General features: G+C 32.5%; 1 protein-coding gene across 3 annotated transcripts; it reads left to right on the top strand.

The window, feature by feature from the left end:
* Positions 1 to 470: 470 nt before the first annotated feature.
* On the top strand, positions 471 to 14532 carry LOC143057722 (protein PIF-like). Of its 3 annotated transcripts, XM_076231092.1 has the most exons (14): positions 472 to 656; positions 1975 to 2064; positions 4341 to 4895; positions 6067 to 6120; positions 6588 to 6620; positions 7402 to 7461; positions 8084 to 8128; positions 9013 to 9189; positions 9966 to 10154; positions 10762 to 11155; positions 12103 to 12313; positions 13009 to 13099; positions 13408 to 13487; positions 13863 to 14532. In XM_076231092.1, the coding sequence occupies exons 2-14, from the start codon at positions 2001 to 2003 to the stop codon at positions 13881 to 13883; spliced, it is 1974 nt and encodes a 657-aa protein (XP_076087207.1). In that variant the 5' UTR covers positions 472 to 656; positions 1975 to 2000; the 3' UTR covers positions 13884 to 14532. The 3 variants fall into 3 exon arrangements, with proteins under 3 accessions (XP_076087208.1, XP_076087207.1, XP_076087209.1); XM_076231093.1 differs by lacking the exon at positions 7402 to 7461 and having other exon boundaries at positions 471 to 656; XM_076231094.1 differs by lacking the exons at positions 472 to 656; positions 1975 to 2064 and adding an exon at positions 3655 to 3828.
* The last annotated feature ends 353 nt before the right edge of the window (positions 14533 to 14885 follow it).

Raw genomic sequence — 14885 nt, 5'->3', positions numbered from 1 at the left:
AAATTAACCAGACCAAACCTAAAAATTGTCACCGCCACCCACGATGACGGAATCTAGGATCGGCGTGTGTCGCTGGCTCGACTAAAATATATACAAGACATGTACGCAGACTGTCTGAGGTACATTTGTTTATTTGGTCATAATGTTATCTTTCTTTGCTTTTATTTCTTCTGATATGAACATGTGTAATACTTGTTAACTTTTATAAAAATTTGGTTGAAAGCTATGCAACTTTCCATGTTTATATCCACCAGAAAATTAAAACGTCTCACAACAAAACAAAATAAATAGATACACAAAAAAACACAAACGAAAAAAAAAAAACCAAACAGACAAAAAAGACAGCAAGAATAATACGCAGTACAATAGGACATATAGGAAGTACTTTTGTATTTAAAATTAGTATATCTAATTTAATTATCTTGTAAATATAACTAGGGTATCAAATATTTCAGAAAAGCGAGGTTTGATAGTTATCAGAAATCTTTGACCCTAGGGATTGCGATGCAGATCCTGATAGGGGCTAAAACAACACAAACATCCCCCGGGCTGATGAATATCACACTGTGTGTAGACACGAATACTTGGTCCGATCAGGTCAGACAAAAACTGACCAATTATGGAAAATAATTATTTCAACAATAGTTAGCAACAAGGTAAGACCGATGTCATTATTCTTTTCGACATGTTCAACATTAGCGCTTATTTTAGATAATTATCTTGTATTAATTTACACATAAGCTGTATGTTATCATTGAAAAAAGTTTAGTCTTTAGCAATTCATAATTTTACCATAACAACAAAGATAATATTAAAATTAAACGATATTGTCAAAAAAGATAGAGATAACAGTCTTTGGTATTATGTATGTATGTGTCTGTCCCAAGTCAGGAGCCTGTAATTCAGTGGTTGTCGTTTGTTTGTGTTACATATTTGTTTTTCGTTCATTTTTTTTATATATAAATAAGGGCGTTAGTTTTCTCGTTTGAATTGTTTTACATTCTAATTTCGGGGCATTTTATAGCTATGTGGTATGGGCTTTGCTAATTGTTGAAGGCCGTACGGAGACATATACTTGTTAATTTCGGTGTCATTTTGGTCACTTGTGGAGATATTTCTCATTGACAATCATACCACATCTTCTTTTTTATATTTGGTTTAATGCAAAATGTAAACTCAATATTTCTGGCATTTTATTGTTTATCGAAATATTTAGAGAAAAGGATGGATTTAACAAACTGATTGTCATAATTATTTAATTATTGCTTTAGTAAAAATAACCAGCCTATTTGATTGACTGATAAACGCAAAACTCAAACTATATACATGTATATAAAAAAAACTTAGACCCAATGAGTTATACTTCGAAATTTATACGAAAGTGACGTTGTAAGACTGTTTATGAAAGTCATCGTTTTGAAATGATCTTGTCCGTTTTTGTTTTTGTTTTAAGTACCAATATTTTTGTCTTATCAATGCATATCAATTTGGACAAAATAAGACTCAGACACTACAAGAGGTTAAAGCAACGAACACTACAAAATACTTATCATATCTTCAATTGAACATCAAATGTAAATTGAAAAACTTTTATGTTGTGTCTTTTCGAAGTAGTATTACATTTTTGTAGTTTAGTTTACGCATATAGACGTCCATAGTTCCGAAGCAAACGCGTAAACATTAAAAATAAATTATCGATATTACATTGTTATTAATGCAAGACCAAGATAACACAGACATGAACATGTATGCGTTAAAATTGGGTGGAAGATACCAGAGGGACTGTCAAACTCATAGATCGAAAACGCCATGACTTAAAAAGAAAAAGACAAAAGACAAATATTTGTTCACAAGACACAAACTAGATGCTCTAGATAACATGATACATGAATAACACTCCCCCCCCCCCCAAAAAAAAACAACAAAAAACAAACAACAAATTGTCTTGTTATTTATTATCATTCGTTTTCACAGATTTACCACATACACAGAAATGAGCAATGCTTATTACAATATCTACCATACTATTTATGTTCCAAGTTGATGTCAGGATTGCTCAGACTGGTAAGTTTTTACGAAGGCTTTATTTTTTCCGGTCGGTGTGTTCGTCTGTTTGTATGTCCTGCACACGCGGCACCAAATAATCGTTTCTGAATCTGATTTTAACTTTAATCTAGGGGTAAAAAACTAAAAACATATACGATGTTATTACGTTCAAATGTCTCACTGTCGCATCTTCAAGAAAAAACCAAGAGTAAATGATATAAAGTTTTTAAAAAATCCAACTTTTGAAACAAATTTTAAAAACACAATAAAGGAACGGCTTGGAGTTTGTAAAGTCAGCTTTGTTTTATAGAGAGTCAAACTAAGGATTTCAATTTGTTCAAATAACCACCATACAACGGAAGGCTTTTTCGCACCATTGTTGGAACTACTGAGGATTTTAACCCCGTGAATAGATGACCTTAGCCGTATTTGGTAAAACCTTTAATTTTTTTTAACATTGTTCAATGCTTTTTTACTTCGTTCTTTATTTTGCATATTAACTTTTTGTTTTGAGTGTCGCTTATGAGTCAAGTCTTTTGTAGAAAAAATATGCACCTTGTATTCACAATTATAGTCCTGTTATTTTATCAAATGAAATACCCTTAAATATTTATGTCTTAATTTTTTTCAAGGAATTTTTGTTGCAAGATGGTGATTTAGAATAATATACAAATATGAATTAAGTTTATTTGTCAAAAATGTGTGCATTGTAAATATGTATGTAATATCAAATGCTTAGAGTATGGCTCAACCAAAACGTAATAAACATTATGTGCTTAGCTGTAGTTTGGAATGCAGTACACACGATTATATTCATAAAGTCGAGCTCAGCGAGTCATTGGATAGCACGGGAGATGAATTGGGCTAATATATCATTTATTTCTCGATGAAGATAATACTAGTACCAATATATTGGCTCATTGCGCGAGTTAGATTTTAAAATGCACAATATTCGACAATGCTTTATTTGTATCTAAAAAGAAAAGACAAAAGCATATTAAGATTTGAGATTTGATTGCAAATTGTTTCGAATTTTAGGTTGCGACAGTGGGTGAAAATATAGGTTTTTTTTTCAAATTTAGCTTTCAACAATGCAGTTTCATTATATGTTTCAGATTTTCTGACAAATATAATGTTTATGGCATAAACTACAACACGATGGATTTTTTTCTCATTGTAAATAACATTTTTGTTCATATTTTTTTTATTGATTTTATCAGATCAAATCATTTTATTTTAAAAGTACCAACATCATAGAACACTGGGCACTGTTGATATCCTCATTGTTTAAAGGCAGCTGTTATACTGAATTATAATGAAACCAAGTGTTCTATTATCATTATTATAGTCGATGCTCTGTTTAACTTTAGATGGGAAAAGATTTCCGTCTAAAATAAACAAATGTTGACCTCGTCGGATCAAACAATTTAATAATGTCGATATAGTGATCTTGCCCCAGGGCTTTTCGGACGTTCGCATGAGTGTACAAATGTACACATCAAAAGTAAAATTTTGATATCATCAATAACAATCTTTATTGTCGGTTTGTTGTGGTTTACGTGATATAAATAGGCGATTATAACTTGTTAATTTTAAGAGCACTGATTTTGTTTCTTTTGGGGATTAGTTACCTTTATATCAAAGCATTATATACATGCAATGATGCCATAAGGATAACAAATACCTGATTGTGTGATGAAAAATGAAATTTGAATTTGGATTAAAACTATCATTTTAATGAAGAAAACCATATTCACCAGCAGAGTAGCCACTGCTTTTGAGGTATTTTCTGTAAACAAAATCTATTTTAAATTTGTTACACTGTGAAGATGATAAATTTTATGATCGCAAGAAACTTAAGGGCGCACGTGTCATTGTCAATGAAATTAACCACGTCGGCATAGGTAAAATAGCGATAAACAGATTATCGTTGGTAAAGACTAAGAGGTTTCGTGGAGCACAGGGAATCTAAGAAAACTCTGCATTTGTTTATGATGCATCTGTTTTTCGACGATATTAATGGTAATACTACTTGAAAATTGTTATATGTATTATAAACATCATCTGTAGAAAATCGTTCTATGCTGAAAACATCATTTGTAGGAAGCGTGCACGATATTGTGTTGTTTAACGTACAGAGGGTTTTGCCTAAATGAGTAAAGTGTATTGTCAAACTGTAATACATTGTAGCTGTTACTATTGGTACAATCGGTTCTTAAAATTTAATAACAAATTACACCAGAAGTTGTACGTAATTGTTTTATTTATTGTTGTTTTTAATATTATATTTTCAGTTGTACCACCCACCAATTGTAAAAATGAATTGGATTTGGTATTTCTATTAGATGGATCACAAAGTGTTACCAAACCTAATTTCGATCTTGTTAAAAACTACACTGTCAATTTAATATCAAGATTTGAAATTCACCCAACTCATACGAGAGTTGGGATAGTAGAATTCGGTACATTCATTGGAACTAAGATAGAACTAGGACAATATGATACACTTGACGCATTGTCGGTTGCCATTTTGAGCATACAAATGTCCAATTATGGAACTTCAACACATAAAGCAATAAAACTGATGCGAGGCATGTTTAGTCGATCACCAAGACCTGGTTCAACAAAGGTAGCAGTGTGTATCACTGATGGACTATCTGTCAGTCCTAATTATACAAAAATAGAATCAATGGCGGCACATGAAGAAGGAATACACATGTTTGCTTTGGGTATTGGTCAACACGTATTTCAAACCGAGTTATTGTTTATAGCCAGTCAAATGGATTATGTGAAAGAGGTACCAGACTATAGTGCTTTACCTACAAATCTTGCAGCAGAGATATGTAATTGTAAGTATAATCATGATATATAATACTGTGGATTCATTTATTTTCGTTGGTACCAATTTTCGTGGATTGATAAAAACTTTCATGGACATTTAATTTTGTGGTTTTGCCAAAGTCTGCACATTTGGAAAATTTGAATTCGTTAAACATTTAGATTCGTGGTTCACCTGTACCAACGAAATCCACGAAAATTAGTATCCAACGAATAATAATGAATCCACAGTACATTAAAGACCGTCATATTACATTGAACATACATTTGGTATCTTCCAAATCTTACTTTGCAGCCTTTTGGCCTTGTATTATCACAGAAACATATTTACATGTATATTGTATCAAATGCCGAATACTCTTGACGGCATCATCATTTTTTTTAAAGTCATTGTATCGAACATTCAAGAAAGAGTCAATAGAAGTCATACAACGGTAAAAGATTGCAAAGAGCGACTGCACACATCTGTTTAGGGCTGATATTTATCTGTCACAATTATCCTTTACATACCATGCGTAGTTACTGAAACATACAACAGACACTATTTCAAATCCATCGAGATGCACCTTACCTAGAACTGACCCATCGGGTGTACAATATCAACTGCCATGTTATACCAAATGAACTTATTCATTATTGTAGAGAAGTTTTCTGAAAATCTGTTTTCTACAAATCCTATAGTCCTATATACCTTAATGTGTTTAACTAAAGTAAGGAACATTCTTTTCATGAGACAAGTGCCTGTGGAAGTTTTGATGAAAAGACAATTAAATTCACATGTTTCACTTTGATACAACACACTAGTTTTTCGCCATGTGTGAGGTTACGATATACTTGTTTGTCGCAATGTGTGACCCCCGACAACAAATAAACAATTGAGTGGATTTTATACTCTGTACTCTGCTTTTATTGTCATACTAGGCATAAACCAAACATGCATTGGAGTTGTCCTTCAACTCGTTTAGCTGGTTTGTCTTTTAGAATTATAAATATTGTTGTGAAATATTGCATCTTTTATGTCTTTTTAAACAAAATAGAATTGTTTTTTAACAGTTGAAAATGAGACAGTATGTCCACATTTTCGGTGTAGAAAGGCCTTGTGCTTTCATTATAATGTTTATTAAAGCAGATTGCTACATGAAACTGAGCAAGTTTGTTTTAATCTAATATTGTTTGCTTCAGTAAATTTTGAAACAACAACAGCAACTTATAAGAGTACTACACCCGAAGATCTAGGTAAGTGTTTAGTCATAATTTAGAATAAAATAGTAACTACTTTTTTTTGTTGCACTTCAGTGTTTCTGTTGTTCCTTTGTTTTCCTCTTATAGTTGATGTGTTTACCTCGGTTTTAGTTTGTAGCCCGGATTCGTTATTTCAAGTGGTTAAGGACTTCTGACCAGCGGTGTACAACTGTTGCCGTTATTTACAGACATGTCCATTGATGTTTCGTTATATTTATGTTACAAAATTTACACGGACCAATATGAAGTAGGTTTTGCTTGTAAAAGAGATGTTTATTTTTTTTATATTTTTGATACATACGAAAACATTTCAAATACATTTATAGCTAGATTTCCAGGGCTAATATCTTCTTATTCCAAACACGAAACAAGAAAGTGTTGCCTCTTCAAAGGACTAAGATATACATGTAAAATACGACCTATGTATCATTGCCATTATCTATCAAATGTTCTCTTTACAGCAATAGATAGAATTGATGGAACTCCGATTACTGGTAAGTTCTCTTTTTTTTTCTTTTTGACAAATGCGCTTAGGTATTTTTGTATAATACTTTGAGAATCATTATTTTTATAAACAAGTACAATCGTGTCAATAGACAGTTGGTACATGAATCGTATAAAGGTAACACTAAAATATATATTAAAGTCACATGTTGTGTTTGTAAATTTCGTTGTATCAATAAAGTACTCGCAACATTTTCCAAAAGACCAAAAAAAAAAATGAAAAAGCATATTTTAACAAAAAGCATTTGACTAACATGTCGAACAACTGATGTTCATAAACCTGCCATTGACGATTGTCAAATAAGTTGATCACAAGATATAACTAATTGGATCTTAATATTAATTTTAATACCAAACAGAAAACTATAAATTTGCGACAATGATGTTATACCACAAACATGAGGTGCTAAAGATAGTACAACATATCCGGATTTTGACAATTAATGTCTCTTTAGATGATAAGGATAAAAACGGTATTTGGAAGGCCATATACTTATTATAATCCTGGTACCTTTGATAATTTTTTACCTCAATTTAGGATAGACTCTTGAATATCAAAGGGTCGAGATGAGATTAAACGACCATATAAACTAGGGGGAAATATTATACAACCCTAAACGAAAAAACGTAAACAAGTCAAAATGGAAAACAACGTTCAAACCTATGATTGCGTTGGATAAAAACTATATACTATGATTACGAAACAGAAATATAAGATTTTGTTCAATCCATATTATTGATTACAAATTATTTGTTTGTTTGTTTGTTTAGGAGCAGTTAATATTTCTACAACAACTGCAACATCAACTACAAACAGCGTTATAAATGGCGGTACGTTACTTTTAATTTCTAAGTCAATTTATAATGTTTACTACCATAATAAGTGCGTACGATGGGTGCTTTTGATGGTATTTGACAGTCTTCAGTTTTCCATGAAAAACAAAAATTTGAAACCCTTCAACAAAATCGACAATAAAGTTACTGGTACCGGATAGAACAATGTCTTTGAACACTGAAAACATGTTATTTGGTTTCACTAACTAAGCCCCTTAGATTTGTAAATCTTTCAAATAACTTGTTCAAAATAATTACAAGACATGCTTCTGCATCAGAAATGTTAATACCTTTGTGTGTGAATGGTGTATAACAAATTTGGTTAAGGGCTGCAAACATCGTGTCGTTAGCATTAAAGGCGACGAAAAAATAGTCCCCTTATCCCCTCTCTCCCGAACACTGTGGCTTCATAACGAAAACTGATTGTTGCGTTCTTTTAACGTCTATTGGCCAATATTTGGGATTATATATGGAAAAAACAAAGTTTAAAACAAAACACTAACATAACAAATCAGTTCCATCAACTATGACGAATGAATCGAAAAATGTTTTCATTAAATTGCAGTTATATTTAGATATCGCAAATTAGCAATTTTTTTTTTATTTGTGTATTATTTAGGTACAGTCAGTACATCTACGACAAGTAACAATGTTATTAATGATGGTAAGTTATGTTATGTTTGTTCGAGTTGTACTTTAGATGTCTTACCAGTTTATAGCTATCAATTACAGAAAATTTACATGTAAACTAAAGCTTATAGATCTAAAAAAAAGAAAATGAAAGTTGCCGTCAGAAATTTATTTTTAGTTGACAATAGTGTTGAACTAATGTTAATTTGGAACACCACATATAGGTTTCATCTTCTAGAACTCTTGACTGTAACAATATTGAATTAGATATGAAAAGATCATTGTAGATACGTGTATATTCAGTAGAAGGCCGAAGAAATCAAACTCAATATGTGTATATATACAAAACAGTTTGAAGGTTTACATATACATGATATAATCAAGTATACTCGGAAAGCACTGAAAATCACAAATTCCAAAATGTTGTGCCAAATCTAGCTTTGGTTATCTATACCGGACTGACGATAATCTTATTAGCTTGCATGATTCAACGTATACATTTAGGAAATGACGTTTTTAAGACATTTCATATCCACACATGAGCTTGGAGACGAAACGTTTACCACCAGATGCCTTGAGGGGGTTGCAAGAAGTCATTAAAGATACCAGGCTTGTAATTTGATTAGACCGTTGGTTTCCCGTTTGAATGGTTTTGCACTAGTAATTTTAGGGCCCCTTTATAGCTTGTTGTTCGGTGTGAGCCAAGGATCCGTGTTGAAGGTCGTTCGTTGACCTATAATGTTTTTCTTTTATAAATTGTTATTTGGATGGAGAGTTGTGTCATGGGCACTCAGACCACATCTTCCTATATCTATTATAATTTGATACGCTAGACCTTTTTATCTACTACTTTGTTTAGAAGTATAAGGTATGTCAGAATGAAAGGCACCAATCACTCACAAGCTCCTTAAATTACAGGTTCCGTTGACGTCAACCGCCAATTTCTGCCACATCCGACAGATTGTGACAAATATATAGAGACCGAGGATGCTGCCGGAATATTAGTGTTTCACGAAAGATATTGTCCATTTGGACAGTTTTATAATGAGAATGCTTTGACGTGTGTGCAACCCAAACACTCCACCTGCAAACGTGGTACGTATTTAAAAGAGAGCCGAATGATACCAAAGGAAAATGAAAATTCAGAAGTCAAACAATAAATTGACAACGCCATGAATAAAAAAAAATATAACTTAGAAAAAAACCGCGCAACACGACTCCCCACCTCAAACTGGGGATGATCTCATGTGCTCCGGAATGGTTATCAAATCCTGCTCCATATGTGGCACAATGAAGTAAAAAAAATATATACATACCATCATAGATATAATTTACTTCATCTTTATATTATATTTCGAAACCATTAGTCATCAATTAAGACCTGTCTTAATGGGCATAACGCATTTGAATGTTCAAATCGTGCATGTTTTGTCGATCTTAAACTTGGAACTGAAAAATCATTGACAACTCGTGTATTATTTAAGCTAAGACTTGCATGGTAGCAGCTGTTATCAAATAGACCGTTTCTATGTGAGCGTTTTCCCCCGGTCCAGTGCTTCTTATCGTCTGTTGGTTTCCTCTTATATTTGATGTGTTTTCATCGGTTTTAGCCCCGGATTTGTTTTTGCTTAATCGATTTATGACTGTTGAAAAAAATAAAAATTAAAATCACAAAAAAACTCCAAGGAAAATTCAAAAAGTAAAGTCCTCAATCAAATGGCAAAATCAAAAGTTCAAAACATCAAACGAATGGATAACAACTGTCATATTCCTGACTTGGTACAGGCATTTTCTAATGCACTTTGAACAGCGGCATTCTATTGTTGCCTTTGTTTACTTAATTTGGAATTATTGTTGTTTTTTTATTGTAGATCTGTGTAGAGACAAATTAACTGCACCAATGAAGAACAACTGCCGCGGATATTGGGTGTGTTTGAATGGCGATATTACAGGCGTATGCTGCCCACTTGGAACTGGCTATTCGGACGGCTCTGGTTGCAAACTTGGTGCCTGCAACAGCGAATGTCCACCAACTGTAAACAATAATTCTACATTACAAGGTGTGATATAGAATTTTGTTTTGCCTGAGTAGATTGAAAACAAAATCAATGGATAGTTTCTATTTAATAAGAATGGATCGTTTAATTGATTGAAGATGTTAAACACCCTTTTCAGCACTGTTGTCTAGCTCCTGGCTGCTAGTTAATATTCGTGGAGGGAGCAAGAGTACCGACCATTCGTATAAAACATTACAAGCCTTTGTCAATCAAGATATGATTCTGACGCATCTGTCATTAACTATCAACTTCAATGCTGACATGTTGGTGGTAACGGTAGATGAACTACTTTAACCCATTGGCTTGCTCTCCCAATTAAATAAGATACAAATGATTATCATGTTCCCAATACTCTATCCTTTTCCTATATTATATTCGGTATAACTGTTTTAACCAATGCATTTCCAAATCCGGGTTTTCTTACAGTAATTTATAATGAATTACTCAGCTAAACACCATGGACATTCATACAATGAAACAATTGCACCTTGTGTAGTCATCGCTTCATCGTAAACTTTGCTCTGTGAATTTGTTATGTACGAAAACAACCATGCTTAATTTGCGGACGTAGATATATAATTATGATTAAATGAGTTTTATTATCTTTCAGTTTGCAGTTTAAAACCAGTAGCCAACGACCCCACACTCTATCTGGAACATGTTACTGGTCACGGCACCATTACGAGACAGTGTGCACCTGGTACGGCATTCGAGCAATCTAGTTGCAGTTGTTCGGCTCTAGTTCAAATAGACAATTCTAACAATAATAAAAATCAAACCATAGATGCCACAACAACACCTAAGACATTATCATGTACGACCAATCTTTACCTGACTTTTGATAAAAGTACTGATGATCCCAGTGGTATGAAGGATAGATCAGGAATGTCGACTCCCTTAAGTTGTCACAATATAAATATAACAGATACTCCAGATGGGAAGGCATTGTTTGGATACCAGGACTGTTTCATATATCTGTGGAGATTTGCCAGTATAGACTTCAGGTAAAAGTTTCTACCAAATATATAGATCCCATGCACCATAGTGAAAATGCAGTTATTTATCTTGTCCTTTTTGTGTATCAAACATATCATCGTTAGCTAGTCTAACCAATTTGTTTGCCGTATTCGTGAATTATTGTCCTACACAATTATCGAACAGAATTGTAATGTGTTTGGTTGCTTTCTAAATGTTTGGTGTTTGATTTTTGTAGTGGTAGCACTGTCAGAGTACATTTCGTAGTTCATCGATATTTAACTAATGAATCCACTCTTAACCGATGCTAGTGGTCAAATTTAAAAGAGGGACGAAAGATACCAGAGGGACAGTCAGACTCATAAATCGAAAATAAACTAACAACGCCTGGCTAAAAATGAAAGAAGACAAACAATAGAACACATTACACAACATAGAAAACTACGGAATAAGCAACACGAACCCAATCAATAAAAAGGGGTGATCTCATGTGCTCCTGAAAGGGAACGCAGATCCTGCTCCACATGTGGCACCCGACGTGTTACTTATGTTATAACAAATCCGGTAAATAGTCTTAATTCGGTATGTCATGAAAGGGAAGGGGATTGTAGTTGCGACGTAAGGAACATAACCGATATCATTTGTGAAACGGTTATTCCATAACGGCCAACCATAACTTGCATTCGTGTTTAATGTTTGTTCCGTGTTAAAGAGATAACGGTCACTAATAATCATTAATAGTCAATGAGAAAAATAATTAATAGAAAACGAAAAATTTAACAAGAGCAGGCTAATTCCGCTACAAGGCAGCACACACACCCGCAAAGTGGAAAGGAATTAATATAAGTTGCAAAACTTGTTTCCCATCCACTATAAATAAATATGTTTAAACTAACATTCTCTAATAGACAACGAATAATCTAATTTTGAAATTCTGAACGGATCTGATATAACATTAATCAGTTTTCCCTTTCAGGAACCTGGTGATAGAATTTCAATTTGCTCCATTGATCATAAACTCGGATACAAATTTCCAATCTGTGCTGACCAATTGCTATCCGTCGCCAACTTGTGACCCAAGCTTTGCACTCCTGATAGATAGATCTAAGTCACTCATTGGAATAAGGCTGTTGGTAAATTCAGTTAATGATATTGAAATGACAGTCAGTGAATGGATATCATACAAGGTAAAAATAATTTGTGTTCCTTCTGTCTTTTTTCTTGTTGTTTTATTGAGGAATATTCTAGAAGCAACAGTATTTATTTGAAAAAGAGAAACAATTTTCGTATAATCACTGGTAAGTCTCTTCTTACAAATATGATAGGGAACAAACTGTGTCAAAGCTTTCAGATGAGTGCGACATACACATTGTCTCCTATAAACGCATGTTATAGTCCATGATAGCTTGGGTTTTGTAATTTTATAACGGACTTTTTGTTTTGAATATCCTGTAGAGTTCGGCATTTTTATTATCATGTTAACTTTTTATCAACTAAGTATGTAAATGCATATTGTTCTATGCATGAATCGGTACAATCATGAATTTACCCAGTGCCTATTAATTCTTTACGTATTCCTACATGTACATACAATATCGAATTGTATGAATACATGGCAGTGGTAATAGTTGTCTTTTAAAAAAAGATGGAAAAAAACACCGTCAATCAAAATCAAGAAGATAACAAAAGACAGCACAAAAAAAAACAACCTAAAAATATGTAAACGACGGTTCCCACAACACTTCTAGTAATACTATAAACAAGGTGATTAAAAAATATTACTCCTCAAACAGTTTTCTGTGCGTGTTGGGCTTCATATAATATTTGGATTCGTCGGTTTTAAAATATATATGTTGAGCTGAAAAGTTTTATATCAATTCAGGTAGAACAGACTAATGCAGTACAAGTACATGTTAATCTACACGATGTAGTATTCGAAGTTAACAAGATATCTAAAATTATACATCTCGATGGTAAGTGTTTTTATGAAAAATCGTAGTTGAGTTCTTTCAATACGCCACTCCATTACAACCACAAATTGAATAAAATTGTAGTCAACTTAGTATAATCTTTTCTTTTCCAACTGTATGAGTTTTTTTTCAAATATAATTACATGCTTTTCCAAATGTATGTTATCCATTCGTTTAATGTGTTTGAGCGTTTGATTTAGTCATTTGGTAAGGGACTTTTCGTTTTGAATTTCGGTACTTTTTCCATAAAATATTGTATCATACGGTAATTTCATATTGTTTTTATGTTAAAAATTATTGTTGTTTTACAGGATCTATATTCAAAAGGCAGTCTGGATTTGCATTTGGTTTAGGTGGACCTTATGACAGCTTCGAAGGATACTTGGATGAGGTAATTTCAAGTTAAATGATTTTAGTTTATTTTTAAAATTTTAATTCGATCTGTCTGTTATTCTAAACTTTAGGCATCAGAATCGCAGTTCAAAAGTCCCAATCAGAAACATATCACAATTGTTTAAATTACAGAACGAACTAAGATACTTTGTAAATCAAATTGATTGTATTAAAGGATTTTTTTTTCGAAATTACATGAATAGATATAAACTATATCTGACGTGTTGTTTTATCATAATTCTTTGAGATATAAATAAATGCAATATGAATGCCAATTATGTATGTTGTTTTGAAATAAAAGTAAAAGATATTTAATGTTACTGTTAAAATGCTTTGTAACTGATGATAAGTAAAAGGGAGGTTTTCATTATAGATAAAAATATCATCCTGCTGATCCAAGTCAAGATAATTGACATGATTTTTAAGGATTCAAGAGCGTTGATATGGACAATGATGGAGGAATGTTCATATCCTTTCGGATCAGATTCTCCTTGACAGAAAATGTGTGGATAAAAGGATTGTGGTGAATGACACTTAATACGACAATAGTGAAAGGAAGGGAATGTTCATTGATACAAACTCGAAACTAGACTCAGTCTTCTGATAGTGCTTAATTTATTATAGAGTTACTATTTCACCTGTCTCAATTTGAATGCAGCTATTCATTTACCAGCATTTGTGTGACATAATTGTGTTTTAATGTTTGTTCATGTATAATTGTAATAAAAGGCATATGTTTTTGTTGTTGGACTGTCTCCAACCTTCACATTTTTATCTTAATTTTGCAAGTCCGATATGAGATGTGAAATGTCTAAAACAACTCTTTCTTGTACAAAACATTTATTTGGTCAACAACTGATAAAAAAGTAGGTAAAAAGACAGGAGATGAGGGTAAATTTGGACCTACAGCTCTTAAGTTTTTTTTATGTGTCTTTGGAATCAAAACTTGATAATGTATCTTTTTTGATTTTGTATTTTACAACTTCTTTTCCTTTTTTTATTTGTTATTCTGTTTCAAATCATAAAAGGTGATACCTTTTTTATCAATGTTGAAAATGTCTCTCTGATTGATAGCATACTTTTGTTTTAAGCTTATATTACAATATGAACATGATGAAAACCTATTAAAATTTTTATAATGTTGATGTCATTGTAAATAAAATATGTATGTATACCTCACACAAAATCAATGTTTACATGTACAAAATTATTTTTATTTGCCAAACTAGCAACTGAGGTGACATGCAGGAATAGGTAAATGCAACAGTAGTATACCGCTAAGACTTTTCCTTGATGAGAAATGGATGTGGTATGAGTGTCAATGAGAGACCTCGCCATCCAAATCGCAATGTATAACAAGTTAACAATTATAGATCAAAATATGGCCTTCTACACG

The sequence above is a fragment of the Mytilus galloprovincialis genome, chromosome 13 (genome assembly GCF_965363235.1).
Source record: "Mytilus galloprovincialis chromosome 13, xbMytGall1.hap1.1, whole genome shotgun sequence".
Taxonomy (NCBI): Eukaryota; Metazoa; Mollusca; class Bivalvia; order Mytilida; family Mytilidae; genus Mytilus; species Mytilus galloprovincialis.
Note: the sequence above shows the minus strand (reverse complement) of the source record. Positions and strands in the feature narration are given on the sequence as shown.